Source organism: Anolis carolinensis, chromosome 4 (genome assembly GCF_035594765.1).
Source record: "Anolis carolinensis isolate JA03-04 chromosome 4, rAnoCar3.1.pri, whole genome shotgun sequence".
NCBI classification, from domain to species: domain Eukaryota; kingdom Metazoa; phylum Chordata; class Lepidosauria; order Squamata; family Dactyloidae; genus Anolis; species Anolis carolinensis.
In genome coordinates this window covers 249,503,359-249,518,935 of record NC_085844.1, presented here as the reverse complement: position 1 = coordinate 249,518,935, position 15,577 = coordinate 249,503,359, and the positions used below count along the sequence as shown (strand labels likewise).

General features: G+C 42.8%; 1 protein-coding gene across 5 annotated transcripts in view; it reads right to left on the bottom strand.

Annotated features, from left to right (window-relative positions):
- Positions 1–15,577, bottom strand: part of mylk2 (myosin light chain kinase 2) — a 61,367-nt gene that overhangs the window by 32,828 nt on the left and 12,962 nt on the right. For all 5 annotated transcript variants that reach the window (XM_062979160.1, XM_062979163.1, XM_062979161.1 and 2 more), the window contains exons 2-3: positions 7,935–8,574; positions 5,028–5,377 (exon numbers count right to left, since the gene is read on the bottom strand). In XM_062979160.1, coding sequence (XP_062835230.1) covers positions 5,028–5,377; positions 7,935–8,574 — 990 coding nt within the window. The remainder of the gene's footprint in view (positions 1–5,027; positions 5,378–7,934; positions 8,575–15,577) is intronic.

Below are 15,577 nucleotides of genomic sequence, written 5' to 3'. Positions count from 1 at the left end.
GTAATACTGAAGGGCCTAGGGATGCTTAGAGAGGTGTATTAATAATAATAATCCTCCTCCTCCTCCTCCTCCTCCTCCTCCTCCTCCTCCTCCTCCTCCTCCTCCTCATCATCATCATCATCATCATCATCATCTCCTCTAGGCATTTCCTAGGACCTCCAGAGTTCTATGGTCAACTTGCAGTATAAATTGTTTAGTCAATATAGTTCTCTAATACCCAGTTTTGTGTATCCATTCAAAGTTCTGGAACATTTCCTCTGCAGATATGGGAGTTAAACTATATAAGACACAAATCCAGTATGCGCAATGGGTTAAAGCCTTGTGCTGCTAAACTGCTGACCTGAAGGTTGGCAGTTCGAATCCGCGAGATGGGGTGAGCTCCCATTTGTAAGCCCTAGCTCCTGCCAACCTAGCAGTTTGAAAGCATGCAAATGTGAGTAGATCAACAGGTACTGATCTGTAGCAACTTCTGCTGTTATAACGTTTTTATGACACAGGAAGCAAAAAATTTTGCCCCAACCACGTGTAAATAAGCTTTGGATAGCATAGGGAAGGGTGAACAGAGTTTGTTTTGTTGTCTGTGCCCCTGTTTAGAAGATTTCACTTCACTTTCTGTTCTTGTGAGAATTGGATTTTGAAAAATGTGGCTTATGGTGGAAATAAGGATTGCTTAAGCAGCTGAGGGGGAAAAGGAAAGGGCCTGAGGCTGTTAGGCTGTTAGGAATGGTGGGAGTTGGAGTCCAAAACACCTGAATGACGGAAGATTGCCCATGTCAGATCTACACTGTGGAATTAATGCATATTGATACCACTTGAAATGCCATGACACTATGATACGGCATTCAAAGAGTTGCAGTTTTACAAGTGAAACCACAAACTGGGCATAAGTTGTGATGCAGCAGCTAAAAAAGCCAATGCGATACTAGTCTGCATCCGTAGGAGTCAGAAACCTCTGCCTCACCAAAGTCCCAAGTTTTATAATTCCATTACATTGAGCCATGGCAGATTAAAGTGGTGTCAAACTGAGTTAATTCCACACTGTAAATTCCTCCAAGGACTAAATATTCTTAAGTCACTAGATTCGGCTTGATCTTGCATGCTAAGCAGGGTCAGCCCTGGATAGTGTTTGGATGGGAGACCGACAACAACAAAAAATACCCTTAAGTCATCAGATTCGGCCTGATCTTGCATGCTAAGCAGGGTCAGCCCTGGATAGTGTTTGGATAGGAGACCGACAACAACAACAAATATACCCTTAAGTCACCAGATTCGGCCTGATCTTGCATGCTAAGCAGGGGCAGACATGGATAGTGTTTGGATGGGAGACCGACAACAACAACAAATATATCCTTAAGTTACCAGATTGGACCTGATCTTGCATGCTAAGCAGGGGCAGACATGGATAGTGTTTGGATGGGAGATCGACAACAACAACAAATATACCCTTAAGTCACCAGATTCGGCCTGATCTTGCATGCTAAGCAGGGTCAGCCCTGGATAGTGTTTGGATGGGAGACCGACAACAACAAATATACCCTTAAGTCACCAGATTCGGCCTGATCTTGAATGCTAAGCAGGGTCAGCCCTGGATAGTGTTTGGATGGGAGACCGACAACAACAACAACAACAAAATAGGGAAAAGTGACTTTTTGGGACTCTTGCTTCCAGAATGAGAGAGTGGCAGCCCAAAAAACAAGACCCTTCCTCAAATCCAGAAGGATTGACAAGGAAAAACGTGCACTGTAGGCTCTATTTCAGAGAAAGAACTGGCAAGAAAGAGTATTCTTTGCTTACGAAAAACCTATGAAATGCACAGGGTTGGCGACTTGAAGGTATTTACATACATTCCTCTGTTAACTCTCTTCACCTAAAAAAGAGATTATCTGGACACTTTGATCTTTCTTACCTGTTTCAGATAACCTGGGGAACAAATGGATAGCCATTTACACTTCCTGCTTGTTTTTCCTGCAAAGCTTTTTGCAAGGCATTCCAAAGATTAACACTGTTTTATTTGCCATTCCCTCTCTCCTAAAGCCTTGGCCAAATGTGTCAATTTTTAAGGTGCTATACAATCATTTGTTCTGCCTTTTTGAAAGGTTTTTTTTTTATAGATAACTAACTATCTGTGAGAGCATTTGTTTCCTGGTTGCAAAGGAACCTTACTACATGACAGCATAGAATCATAGAGTTGGAAGAGATCTGGTGGGCCATCCAGTCCAACCCCATTCTGCCAAGAAGCAGGAAAATCACATTCAAAGCACTCCCGACAGACGGCCATCCAGCCTCTGCTTCAAAGCCTCCAAAGAAGGAGCCTCCACTACACTCTGTGGCAGAGAGTTCCACTGCTGAACAGTTCTCTCTCACTGTGAGGAAGTTCTTCCTGATGTTCAGGTGGAATCTCCTTTCCTGTAATTTGAAGCCATTGTTCCACGTCCTAGTCTCCAGGGCAGAAGAAAACAAACTTGCTCCCTCCTCCCTAGGACTTCCCCTCACATATTTATATGGCCCTCATCATGTTTCCTCTCAGCCTTTTCTTCTGCAGGATAAACATGTCCAGCTCTTTCAGCCGCTCCTCATAGGGCTTGTTCTCCAGACCCTTGATCATTTTAGTCGGCCTCCTCTGGACACTTTCCAGCGTGTCAACATCTCCCTTCAACTGTGGTGCCCAGAATTGGACACAGTATTCCAGGCAGACCAAGGCCGAATAGCGGAGTGGCATGACTTCACTGGATCTAGACACTAGACTCCTATTGATGCAGGCCAAAATCCCATTGGCTTTTTTGCCGCCGCATCACATTGTTGGCTCATGTTTAACTTGTTGTCCATGAGGACTCCAAGATTCTTTTCACACATCCTGCTATTGAGCCACGCATCCCCCATTCTGTCTCTTTGCATTTCATTTTTTCTACCTAAGTGGAGTATCTTGCATTTGTCCCTGTTGAATTTCATTGTGTTAGTTTTGGCCAGTCATGTCTCTAATCTGTTAAGATCGTTTTGAATTCCGCTCCTGTCTTCTGGAGTATTGGATCTCTCTCCCAATTTGGTCCTGTCTGCAAACTTGATGATCGTGCCTTCTAACTCTTCATCTAAGTCATTAATAAAGATCCTGAACAGAACCAGGCCCAGGACGGAACCCTTATCCCAGTGGTTCTGGCACTCCACTTGTGAATTCTTTCCAGGATGAAGAAGACACATTGGTGAGCACCCTTTGGGTTTGTTCAATTAGCCAATTACAAATCCACCTAAGCATAGTTTTGCCTAGCCCACATTTGACTAGCTTGTTTGTCTAAATGGGGGAGCAATAAATAAACAGAATCAAAATATATATCAAAATATATCATCTTTTCTGAGATGTATTTCTGGAATATATTCTGCAGGGATGTCTAAGAGCATAACAGTACATTGGTGTAGTGAAGTACAAATTTTTGGTTTACAAATGTTATGTTTAATTGTGTGTTTGTGTTTTAAAAGGGTAAGTATTACAGTTATTACATCTCAGCACTCAGAGGCTGGTTGCCATGGAGAAGTAGGCGGAGCCAACTGCCATTTTGTTGAAGAAGTGCAGAGTTTAAAAAAAGAGAGTCAGTCTGTGCTCTGATGAGGCACAGGGAAGATTTATCCTAGGTTGAGGGGATCAAGAGGAGTCAATTGTTCATTTTGAGTCGGTATAAAATAAGTTTGGTGACTTATTTAATGTAGTCTGTGTCCTGCTAAGGAACAGAGAATCTGTGATCGTATATCACAGGGGTGACTGTGGTTTAAAAGTACAGTAGAGTCTCACTTATCCAACACTCGCTTATCCAACGTTCTGGGTTATCCAACGCATTTTTCTAGTCAATGTTTTCAATATATCGTGATATTTTGGTACTAAATTCGTAAATACAGTAATTACTGCATAGTATTACTGCGTATTGAACTACTTTTTTGTCAAGTTTGTTGTATAACATGATGTTTTGGTGCTTAATTTGTAAAATCATGACCTAATTTGATGTTTAATGGGCTTTTCCCTAATCCCTCCTTATTATCCAAGATATTCGCTTATCCAACATTCTGTTGGCCCATTTATGTTGGATAAGTGAGACTCTACTGTAGCAGAGAAAAAAGTTCTAACTACTTTAAGTAAAATAAGTGACACTTTAGGGAGTTTGACTCATCTTATTCTAGCATTGTAACTGTTAATAAAAATGCCTCTAAGTGAGAACAACATTGTAACCACTAAGCTCTGTGCCTGAATAAACTTGTTATTGTTCTTCCAACATCTAAGCCTCTGTCGCATATATCATAAACCAAGTTAAGTTACCATCTAAAGTGAATAAGAAGAAGAAAGGAAAAAAATTAAGTAAAACGTCTCCTCCCTGAGTCTTTGGTGGTTGCATCTTTACAAAGTGGTGGCAGCGTTATTAGCACCCTCGCAAATTGGAGGAGCGGTGGGATAAAAAGATTCCCCCTGCCTGAAAGAACCTTAGTCCTTGGACTCCGGGCTGTAGCGTAGGCTGGAGAGCAAGCCAGCTGCAACCAGCTGCAATGAATCACTCTGACCAGGAGGTCATGAGTTCGAGGCCCGCTCGGAGCCTATGTTTGTCTTGTCTTTGTTCTATGTTAAAAGGCATTGAATGTTTGCCTATATGTGTGATGTGATCTGCCCTGAGTCCCCTTCGGGGTGAGAAGGGCAGAATATAAATGCTGTAAATAAATAAAATAAATAAATAGTCATTCTTAGCTCCTTACAATTGGACTTAGAAAAATTTGGCTTGCTTTGGAAACAAGGATTGGCATGAAAGCTTCATTGGAGGCCCTTCCCCCCCCCATGATAATATCTCTCCCAGGAGTGAATTTTCCTCCTGAGGATAGATTTCACTCACTTCTTACAGTCTCACCCATGCTTTTAACTATGAGTTGGATGTTTGTAGCCCAGGGACGGCCTGTATCCCATTCCCCATCACCATCTCCCACGGCTCCCACTTCTCCCACTTGCTCCGGCCAAGGTGGCTGCAGACCGAGGATGCCCGAGGCCTCGGTGGCCTTACCCAAGATCATAGTCGGGTCCTCTTTGCCAAAGTCCGCCGTGAGGTAGGGTCCGGTTGGAGAGGCTGGCATGATGGGAGGAGCGCCGACCTCTGCCGGGGTGGCCACGTCCGCCTTGTTTTCGGAAGGAACCTGTCCAACTGGGATCTCGGCCACAGCATTCTCTGGGGCAGCGTCAGGCTCTCGGGCCAAGGTCCTTTCTGCCTCCGTTTTGGCTGGAAGTGGTTGCCCTCCAGCCGGATCCTGCGGCAGGACAAGAGCCTCCACGTCCTTGGATTCTCCAGCCTTCGGTTCTTCTTTTGGCTTCTGCTCCCCTTGGGTGCCCAAAGCCTCCTCGGGAATATCTTCCAAGCTAAAACATTGAAACAGCAGAAGTTATCTAGTTACCAAGTTTGACTAGCAATAACATCATAATAAAGTTTGCATTGGAGGAAGTAAACATGAAAAACTGAAATGCACATTCAGAAGTGCATGGCTTGAAAACAGTTCATGTGAAAGGGATTTAGGAGTCTTAATAGACCACTAGCTGAACATGAGCCAACAGTGTGATACAGCAGCTTAAAAAGCCAATGCCATTCTAAGCATTAGGGGCCAAGCTGTGGCACAGGCTAGTGAGCAGCCTGCTGCAATAAATCACTCTGTCCATGAGGTCATGAGTTCGAGGCCAGCCCGTGGCGGGGTGAGCACCCGACAATTTAAAAAAATTAAAAATAGGCCCTGCTCATTGCTGACCTAGCAACCCAAAAGATAGTTGCATCTATCAAGTAGGAAATAAGGTACCACTTATAAAGTGGGGAGGCAAATTTAACTAATTTAATAGTCTTAATAAACCACTAGTTGAACATGAGCCAACAGTGTGATGCAGCAACTTAAAAGGCCAATGCCATTCTAGGCATTAGGGGCCGGGCTGTGGCACAGGGTGGTGAGCAGCCTGCTGCAATAAATCACTCTGACCATGAGGTCATGAGTTCGAGGCCAGCCCGTGGCAGGGTGAGCACCCAACAATTAAATAAAAAATAGCCCCTGCTCGTTGCTGACCTAGCAACCCAAAAGATAGTTGCATCTATCAAGTAGGAAATAAGGTAGCACTTATAAAGTGGGGAGGCAAATTTAACTAATTTACAATGTTGGAATGAGGAAGTGCCGTCACAGTGGATTATGAAGCAGCTGCTCCCTCCTGTGGCCAGAATCGAACATCCCCTCAGGAGAAGGTTAAATTGCCTGTGCGTCTGTCTCTGTTCTATGTGTATATGGGCATTGAATGTTTGCCCTATATGTATATAATGTGATCCGCCCTGAGTCCCCTTCGGGGTGAGAAGGGTGGAATATAAATACTGCAAATAAATAAAATAAATAGGCTGTCTCAGAGTAGTGTGTAGATCAAGGGAAGTCCTAAGCCCCTTCTACACTGCCATATAAAATCCACGTTATCTACTTTGAACTGGATTATATGACAGTGTAAGGTAAAGGTAAAGATTTCCCCTGACATTAAGTCCAGTTGTGTCCGACTCTGTGGGTTGGTGCTCATCTCCATTTCTAAGCCGAAGAGCCGGCATTGTCCGTAGACACCTCCAAGGTTATCTGTCCGGCATGACTGCATGGAGCGCCATTACCTTCCCGCCAGAGCGGTACCTATTGATCTACTCACATCGGCATGTTTTCAAACTGCTAGGTTGGCAGAAGCTGGAGCTAACAGTGGGTGCTCACTCCACTCCCCAGATTTGAACCTGGGACCTTTCGATCTTCAAGTTCAGCAGCTCAGCGCTTTAGCACACTGCGCCACCCGAGGCTCAGTGTAGAATCCAGATAATGTGGATTATCTGCTTTGATAATCTGGATTTTATGGCAGTGTAGAAAGGGCCTTTTCTGCATTGGCCAGACCAAACCTGGAATAAGACTTATCAAGTTCTGGAGGTCTGTCAACAGAGGCTGCATGGCCATCTGCTGGGAGGGCTTTGATTATATGTGCATCTGTTGTTTTTCCTTTTAGCATTATATGTTATCATGTATTTTATATCATGTATTAATCCTGCATGTGTTTTATATGGCATGCAATTGCTTGTGTGAGATTGTTTTGTTTCATAAAGGTATTTTCAAAACAACAGCAAACCTGAAATTCTCAGCCGCTACACTTAATCCCCGCAACACTGAGGTTTTGTTTTTATTGTGTCAGAAGTGACTTGTGAACATACTGCAAGTCGCTTCTGGTGTGAGAAAATTGGCAGTCTGCAGAGAAACGCTCGGATGTGTTATCTGGGATGCTTCTCTCATGTTCCCGCAAGCTAGAGCTGACAGACGGGAGCTCACCCCATCTCACGGACTCGAACCGGCAACCTTCAGGTCAGCAGTTCAGATGGCATAAGGGAGTAACCCTCAAAAAAAAGGGGTGAAAAAGGTCTTTAAAGTCTCTGAAGATAATGGGATTTGGCTGTTTCTCCCAAAATATGGAATTGGTGCAAATATTTCTAGGTCCTCCATGGTATTGCTAAAGAGACCACATTATTAATCAAATCTGCAAAAAGATAAACATGTAAAGCTATAGGGTCCAATTGTAGTATGAACTGGATTATATGGCAGTGTAGGCTCAGATAATTCAGTTCATCATCAAAGCAGATAATCTAGTCTTTGATCAGGCATTGGCCAACTTGGGCCCTCCAGGTGTTTTGGACTTCAACTCCCACAATTCCTAACAGCCTATCGACTGTTAGGAATTGTGGGAGTTGAAGTCCAAAACACCTGGAGGGCCCAAGTTGGCCCATACCTGGTCAAAGACTAGGCAGCTTACAACTGCTTCTTTCTTGCACAGAAACTCTCCATTGACCAACAACTGATGGCTTGTACATGGGCATTGGTACTGTTAGAACCCATTTCCTATGTCATCCAGTGATGGTGCAGGACATGGACCTTACCTGTGCATAGTAGCTGGGCAGCTGAAGCTCGGCTGAAGGTGCAGGTGCTTCTGTTGGCTGCCTTCAAGGTGGCTTTGGTTCTCCTCTGTTGCTTTTACATCTCCTTGGGTTCCTTCAGTCACTATCTGGCTTGATTCCACAGGATGGCTTTGGTTCTCCTCCACGGCCTTTGCATCTCCTTGGCTTCCTCCTCCATCCACAGTCTGGCTTGTTTCCTTAGTAAGACCTTTGTTCTCCTCCATTGCCTTTGCATCTCCCGTGTTTCCTTCTGCTCCAGACTCAGGGTGGTTTTGGTTCACCTCCGTTGCCTTTGCGTCTCCTGGAGTTGCTTCTCCTCCTCCAGCCACAGTCAGGCTTGATGCCTCAGGGTGTTTCTGACTTTCTTCCTCTGCTTTTGTCTCACCTGGGACACCTTTTGTCTCACCTTCTCCTGTCTCTTTGTTGTTTCCTTTTGTCTCTTCTTGCAGCTCCGTGGAGACCAAAGCCGGAGCCGTGGGCTCTCCTCCTCCTCCAGTATCATGAGCATTGCAAGAATCTCCATCTGTCTCCATTGCTTGATCTCCTGAACGGACCTCCTCGGCAGGGTTATGGGCCCAAGGGACACTTCCAAGTCCAAGATCCTTTGGATTCAGCGGAGCTTCTGCATGGCACACAACACAAAAGGCAACTTATTCCATGCCACTATCTGAAAGTTTTAGATAGTTAACTTTACCAGCAATCACATTTCTTTGAAAGGGTCCACTGTGGAACCAATGCAGTTTGACATCACTTTAACTGCCATGGGTCAATGCTTTGAAATCCTGGGATCTGTAGTTTGACAAAGTCCCAAGATTTCAAAGCATTGAGCAGAGTATGTTAATCTATCTATATATATAAAAGGGTAATGAAATTTCGGCCTAGGACAAAACAACAAAACTACACACCCCAGAAACACTAAACTTGGCAGCACAACCTCTCATCCATGCCTCTACATTCATACAACAAAAAGAAAAGAAAAATAAAGTCCTAATTAGAGGGAGAGGAATAATTGTTTTTATTCCAATTGCTGCCAGTTAGAAGGCTAAGCTCCACCCACTTGGTCTCCTAGCAACCCACTCAGCCCAGGGAACAGTCACTTAGGCCTCTTCCACACTGCCTATAAAATACAGATTATCAGATTTTAACTGGATTACAGTATACGGCAGTGTAGACTCAAGGCCCTTCTACACAGCCATATAACCCATTTATAATCTTATATTATCTGCTTTGAACTGGATTATCTGGACTCCACACTGCCATATAATCCACTTCAGTGTGCATTTTATAGAGCTGTGTAGAAGGGGCCTCATATAATCCACTTCTAAGCAGATAATATAAGATTATAAATATAATATGTAATAATTACTGTGATATAATAATACAGAACAATATAATCTCTAAAATCAGGACAGTAAATAAAGAGCAACACTCTGAAAGCATAAGCCACAGCAACGCGTGGCCGGGCAAAGCTAGTATATATATAAATGTAATGTGCATTTTCCCCATGGAGTAAACAACAAAACTGTTAAACCAAATTACACCAAATTTGGCCACAAAAGACATAGTCAGCCAATCCATAGTAAAGGTAAAGGTTTCCCCTGACATTAAGTCCAGTTGTGTCCGACTGAGCATTGGTGCTCATCTCTATTTTTAAGCCGAAAAGCCGGCATTATCCGTAGACACCTCCAAAGTCATGTGGCCGGCATGACTGCATGGAACGCCGTTAACTTCCCGCCGGAGCAGTACCTATTGATCTACTCACATTTGCATGTTTTCGAACTGCTAGGTTGGAAGAAGCTGGAGCAAACAGAGGGCACTCACTCCGCTCCCCAGATTTGAACCTGGGACCTTTCGGTCTGCAAGTTCAGCAGCTCAGTGCTTTAAAACACTGAGCCACCAGAGGCTCCAGCCAATCCATGTCTTTCAATTAAAAAACAAACAAATCTAGAAAAATAAAGTCCAAATTACAGAGGATGAAGAAGAGCCGTTTTCCCTCTGGCTGCCAGTCAGAAGGGTACACCCGGCCTCCTTTAAACCCCACCCCCTTTGTGTCATAGCAATCCCCTCAGCCACAATGGGGCCTGGGGGATAGGCAGGGTTCATTTAGGCCTATAAAATACAGATTATCTGAATTGAACTGGATTATATGGCAGTATAGACTCAAGGCCCTTCCACACAGCTATATAACCCAGAATGCCAAGGCACATAATCCACAGTATCTGCTTTGAACTGGACTATCTTGAATCCACACTGCCATATAATCCAGTTCAGTGTGGATTTTATACAGCTGTGTAGAAAGGGCCACCTTTAATCCAGTTCTGAGCAGATAATATAAGATTATAAATATAATATATTATAATAATGTAATATATTATAATTAGTCCATTCAATGCTAATCAAGGTGACTAATTACAACATTCATACTTGCCTCCACAAACAAAAACCCACTTAGGACGACATCACAGCAACGCGTGACCGGGCACAGCTAGTGACTTTATACAAATGCCACTTCTACATCAAGCTGCACTAATTCTACGATGAAGGTGCACTGTTTTCGGGGAAAGGTTTCAGCACCTTGGATAGTTCTCTTAACAGTTTGGTTTATATTCAAGAGCAGATTCATAATCACCCTTCTGATGCCGCATTTGAGAACATTTTCTTAAGCAAGGAAGACGTGCAAGTCTTTGACCAGTTCCTTCCTCTGAAATATCATCCATTGCACCTGGTATTCATTGGTGGTCTCCCATCCAACCAGGGCTGAACCACTTTTACTTACAGGATCATACGGCATGCACATTGGACCAAATCAATTAAAATTTGCAAATTGCAGGACATTGCCTAAGCAGTTAGAATTTCCCCCCAATAAGGGGTCATAGTAAGAAAAACAGACAAAAACAGGCTGGCAAAAAGTTATTCCATCTGGAGATTTGCACTAAGCCCTTGATTCACAATTGGAACGAATCTTGGCAAAACTGGCAACTTTGATTCCCTGTTTTTTTAATATTGTGAGCTGCTTTGAATCTCAACCAAGAGACAAAAGTGGGGTGATGATGATGGCGATAATAATAATAATAATAATCATCATCATCATCATCTGCCCAGATGTCCTGGAAACTGAAGGCACAGAGCAGGACCTAAGACTTAGTAAACCTGATGGCACATGATACCTTCCTGGGTTGGATACTGTATTTCGTAAGAGTCTCTGCTGCTGTTCACTTCTTGATGAAAGGTTGTTTACTCTCTCTGATAATTTGAGGAAGCATCTCCTTGCCATTCCTTGGCTCTCTTTCTGCCATTTTACATGGACCATCCTTCATTTGGGGATTACTTTCTGGCCTCGGCACCTCCCCGAGTTTGCTCTCATGTTCTGCTTCCTGGCTCATCTCACCAGCTTCATTTCATCCCCACCAGCCAATGTTTCATGATACCTTTTGCTCCTGGATTTTGAAAATGTGGGCTATACATAGGAGGGGAAAGCCTGGTAGGAAAATCCTAAAGTTGGAAGGGTCCACAAGGGCCATCTAGTCCATCTCCATAACTACAGGAAACCTGCTATGAAAGCAACCCTGAGATGTAGCCATCTAATTTTTGTTTACAAATCTCCAGGGTTGTGCAAATCTTCTGAGGCTTTTTTTATTCCACTCTCCCTGTTCCTGAGAGGATTTCCAATGGCCAATGAATTGATCTGCTTGGATATATCCCCACAAACCTCCCCTGATCTTCTCTCTGTAGAGTAATTTCCCCTTCTCATCCTTTTTCTGAACAGTTTTGGGTGTGATTTATTAGTTACTCCCAGTTGGAATAGAACTACCAAATCAATTGTTTATTTGACAGTTGTCTAAAGACTACTGGTGGTTGGTGTAATCTACCTGGGACTATCAATTGGATTTAAGACTAAGGCCAGGGAAAAATTATGCTGATTATGTGCTTCCATGGAGCCCCAGAAGTGACTTGCAGTTTCTCAAGTCGCTCCTGACACGAAAAAAAAGTGCTTCCATTTTCACACTTCAATCATGAATGCTTATGCATATCCTTCAGAGAGAGAAAAGGAACTGGAAAATGCCCATTCTTCCATAAAGGAATCTAAAACTACACAGAGTAGTATTTGATAGCATCTTAATTCTCCATAAATCAAGTAATTGCTAAGCACAAATCCACGTGCATTTACTTCTAGGCTTACCAATGCAAAATAACTCCTTCCCCATTCTCTATTGACAGTAGTTAGGGATGTGCAAAATGGCAGAAATCTGTTCTGTTTTCATCTGTTTTCGTTTCGAATTTCGGATGCGTCCCATTCTATTTTTGGGAAGATTCCAAGAGATTAGGAGGAGGGGCATTCGGATTCATAATTCAGGATCCAGAGTTGTTGTTGTTGTTATATTTATTTATATCCCATTTCATCTCTCCTAAAGCAGACTAAAAGAGTTCAATTTCCATTTTGGGAAGAATCTTCCCAAAAACAGAAGGGGGAGCACCCGAAATTCAAAACAAACACAGAATGGATTTTTGCAGTTTTGCACATCCCTAGTTTATGATCCAGAGCTCAAATTCAATTATACATGTAAAGTACCATATTTACTCGATTCTAATGCTCACCATTACCTTCCCAAAATTAGGGTGTGCATTAGATTTCCTTAATATGGTAAATACATTTTTGGGTTTCAAGGTTTTGAAAATCAAGGCACGCATGAGATTCGATGGCACATTTAGACTCAAATAAATATATACAGTAGAGTCTCACTTATCCAAGCTTCACTTATCCAGTGTTCTGCATTATCCAACGCAGTCTGCCTTTTAGTAGTCAATGTTTTTGTAGTAAATATTGCAATGTTTTGGTGCTAAATTCGTAAATACAGTAATTACTACATAACATTACTGTGTACTGAATTGCTTTATCTGTCAATTTGTTGTAAAACATGATGTTTTGGTGCTTAATTTGTAAAATCATAATGTAATTTTATGTTTAATAAGCTTTTTTCTTAATCCCTCCTTATTATCCAACATTTTTGCTTATCCAATGTTCTGCAGGCTCGTTTATATTGGATAAGTGAGACTCTACTGTATTCTCCTTTTAATAGCACCTCTGGACAGGAGACAACCACTGCATGCCAGGAGCTGTAAGTTGTATTTCAGAGAAAGGAACTGACCAAAACACCTTTGAGGATTCCTTGCATAAGAAAGACTCTGTGACTGCAACTATATGCACAGATGCAACTATATGCACAGATGTCTATTATATACAGCAAAACGGGAAAAAAGGAAAAGTATGGTGTATAATATACTATAATGTAAGTTATAGTTCTATACTTCCTCAAGTGATATAATCACTTATATATTATGATTGTAGTATCAGTTTATATATTCCAACTGTTCCATATTTCAATGTCCAATTTTAATAAATTTTAAACAATTTTAACTGGATGCATACCCGGGAGACCAGTCGTTGCTATTGACATGGAACTTTGATTTACAGTAGAGTCTCACTTATCCAATGTAAACGGGCCGGCAGAACGTTGGATAAACGAATATGTTGGATAATAAGGAGAGTTTAAGGAAAAGCCTATTAAACATCAAATTAGGTTATGATTTTACAAATTAAGCACCAAAACATCATGTTATACAACAAATTTGACAGATACACAGTAATGCTATGTTGTAATTACTGTATTTACGAATTTAGCATCAAAATATCATGATGTATTGAAAACATTGACTACAAAAATGCATTGGATAATCCAGAACATTGGATAAGCGAGTGTTGGATAAGTGAGACTCTACTGTACTTTGAATGAGTTACTATTGACATGGAACTTTGATTTACTTTGAATGATTGCTTTTGAAGAACAGTGTTACAAACCTTGAGAATATTATCAAGACTATAATAAGACTACTTTATGTACCAATAATTATATTTGTTAAAATTGGACATTGAAATATGTACTTATCTGTACAGTTGGAATATATAAACTGATACTACAATCATAATATATAAGTGATTATATCACTTGAGGAAGTATAGAACTATAAATTACTTTATAGTATACAAGCTGTGCCCGGCCACGAGTTGCTGTGGCGTTGTCTGGTGGTGTCTGTATTTTATAGGCAGTGTGGAAGAGGCCTAAGTGAGGCCTAACTTTGCCTGTCCCCTGGGCTGAGTGGGTTGCTAGGAAACCAAGTGGGCAGAGCTTAGCCTTCTAACTGGCAGCAATTGGATAAAAATAATTATTCCTCTCCTTCTAATTAGGACCTAGAGGCGTGGATGAGGGGTTGTGCTGTCAATTTTCGAGGTTGTGGGGTGTTTAGTTTTGTTGTTTTGTAGGTCGCCAGGATTCCATCACTCTTTTATATATATATAGACTAGCTTGAAGACCCGGCGGTGCCCGGGTCATTTGAGAGAGGCATTGTTTGCCTGTGTTCCAAGTGTAGCCTATATCCAATGTCAGGTGGGTTCAGTGGGTGCGGGTGAGCTCCAACTCCCATATGCAAGTCCCATCGTCCAGTGTCCATCCCTCTCCAAACAGAGCCAGTATGTAGAGTAGGTCATGGGGGTTCGATGTACCATGTTTGGTCTTGATCAGTCATTTGTGTGGGTCGCGGTGCTCTCAGGAAGTGAGTGAAGGTATTGGAAGTCCCATCGTCCATGGTCCATCGTCCTCCAAACTGCGCCTGGGTGTAGAGTGAGTCCTGGGTGTTGTCTGTGTCAAGTTTGGTCTTGATGCGACATTGATGGGGGTGACAGTGGTCTCGGGAAGTGAGTGAACATACTGCAAGTCCCATCATCCCAGGTCCAAGCTCTTTTAAACCTCACCAAGATAGAGATTATATACCATACTTTTCCTTTTTTACGTTTTGCTAAATTCAGGGGGCCGCCATAAATCAACAGACAACTCGGAGGGACGTCTACACCCACGCAAGCAGCTATTCCAACCATGACTAGAAGACGCCAATTAAAATATTCGGAGGAGTAGCTCATCTGCACCGAAATGATCGAGCACAGGCGGAGGAGTAGGGATATCTCAAGGTATTTTGATCCCAGAAGCGAAGGACAAGGTTTCACATATAGGAGCAAAGGAGTGACCCACCGTGTTTTGCCTCCATCCTGGGGACAGGACAAAATGTTCCACCATGACTGGAGATAGCAAGATAGCTTAAGTAGCAGAAGGAAGGTTGTGTGGAAACATAACATGCAGCAATAGTCACCAGTGGGCTCAGGAAGGGCAGAGCAAGCATGGGCAAACTTGGGCCCTCCAGGTGTTTTGGATTCCAACTCTCACAATTCCTAACAGCCGGCAGGCTGTTAGGAATTGTGGGAGTTGGAGTCCAAAACACCTGGAGGGCCCAAGTTTGCCCATGCTGCTCCAAAGGGCTCAAGAGCCACAAAAATGTTCCCACTTGTGCCAAACACTTGCTATCAGTTCTAGCAACACAAAAGCGCCAACCAAGCATCATTAGGGCCGTGCTAACTTCTTTCTGGACATGGAACAAGTATATCAACAACAACTCCAAAGTATGCCCACCTGGTGACTACAGGTTGGAGGCCAAGGGGAAGAAAAACTTGGCAGCAGGACTAAACCAACTAAGCCTATCAACCATCTGAAGGCAGCTGCTGTGGGGAGGGATCATGA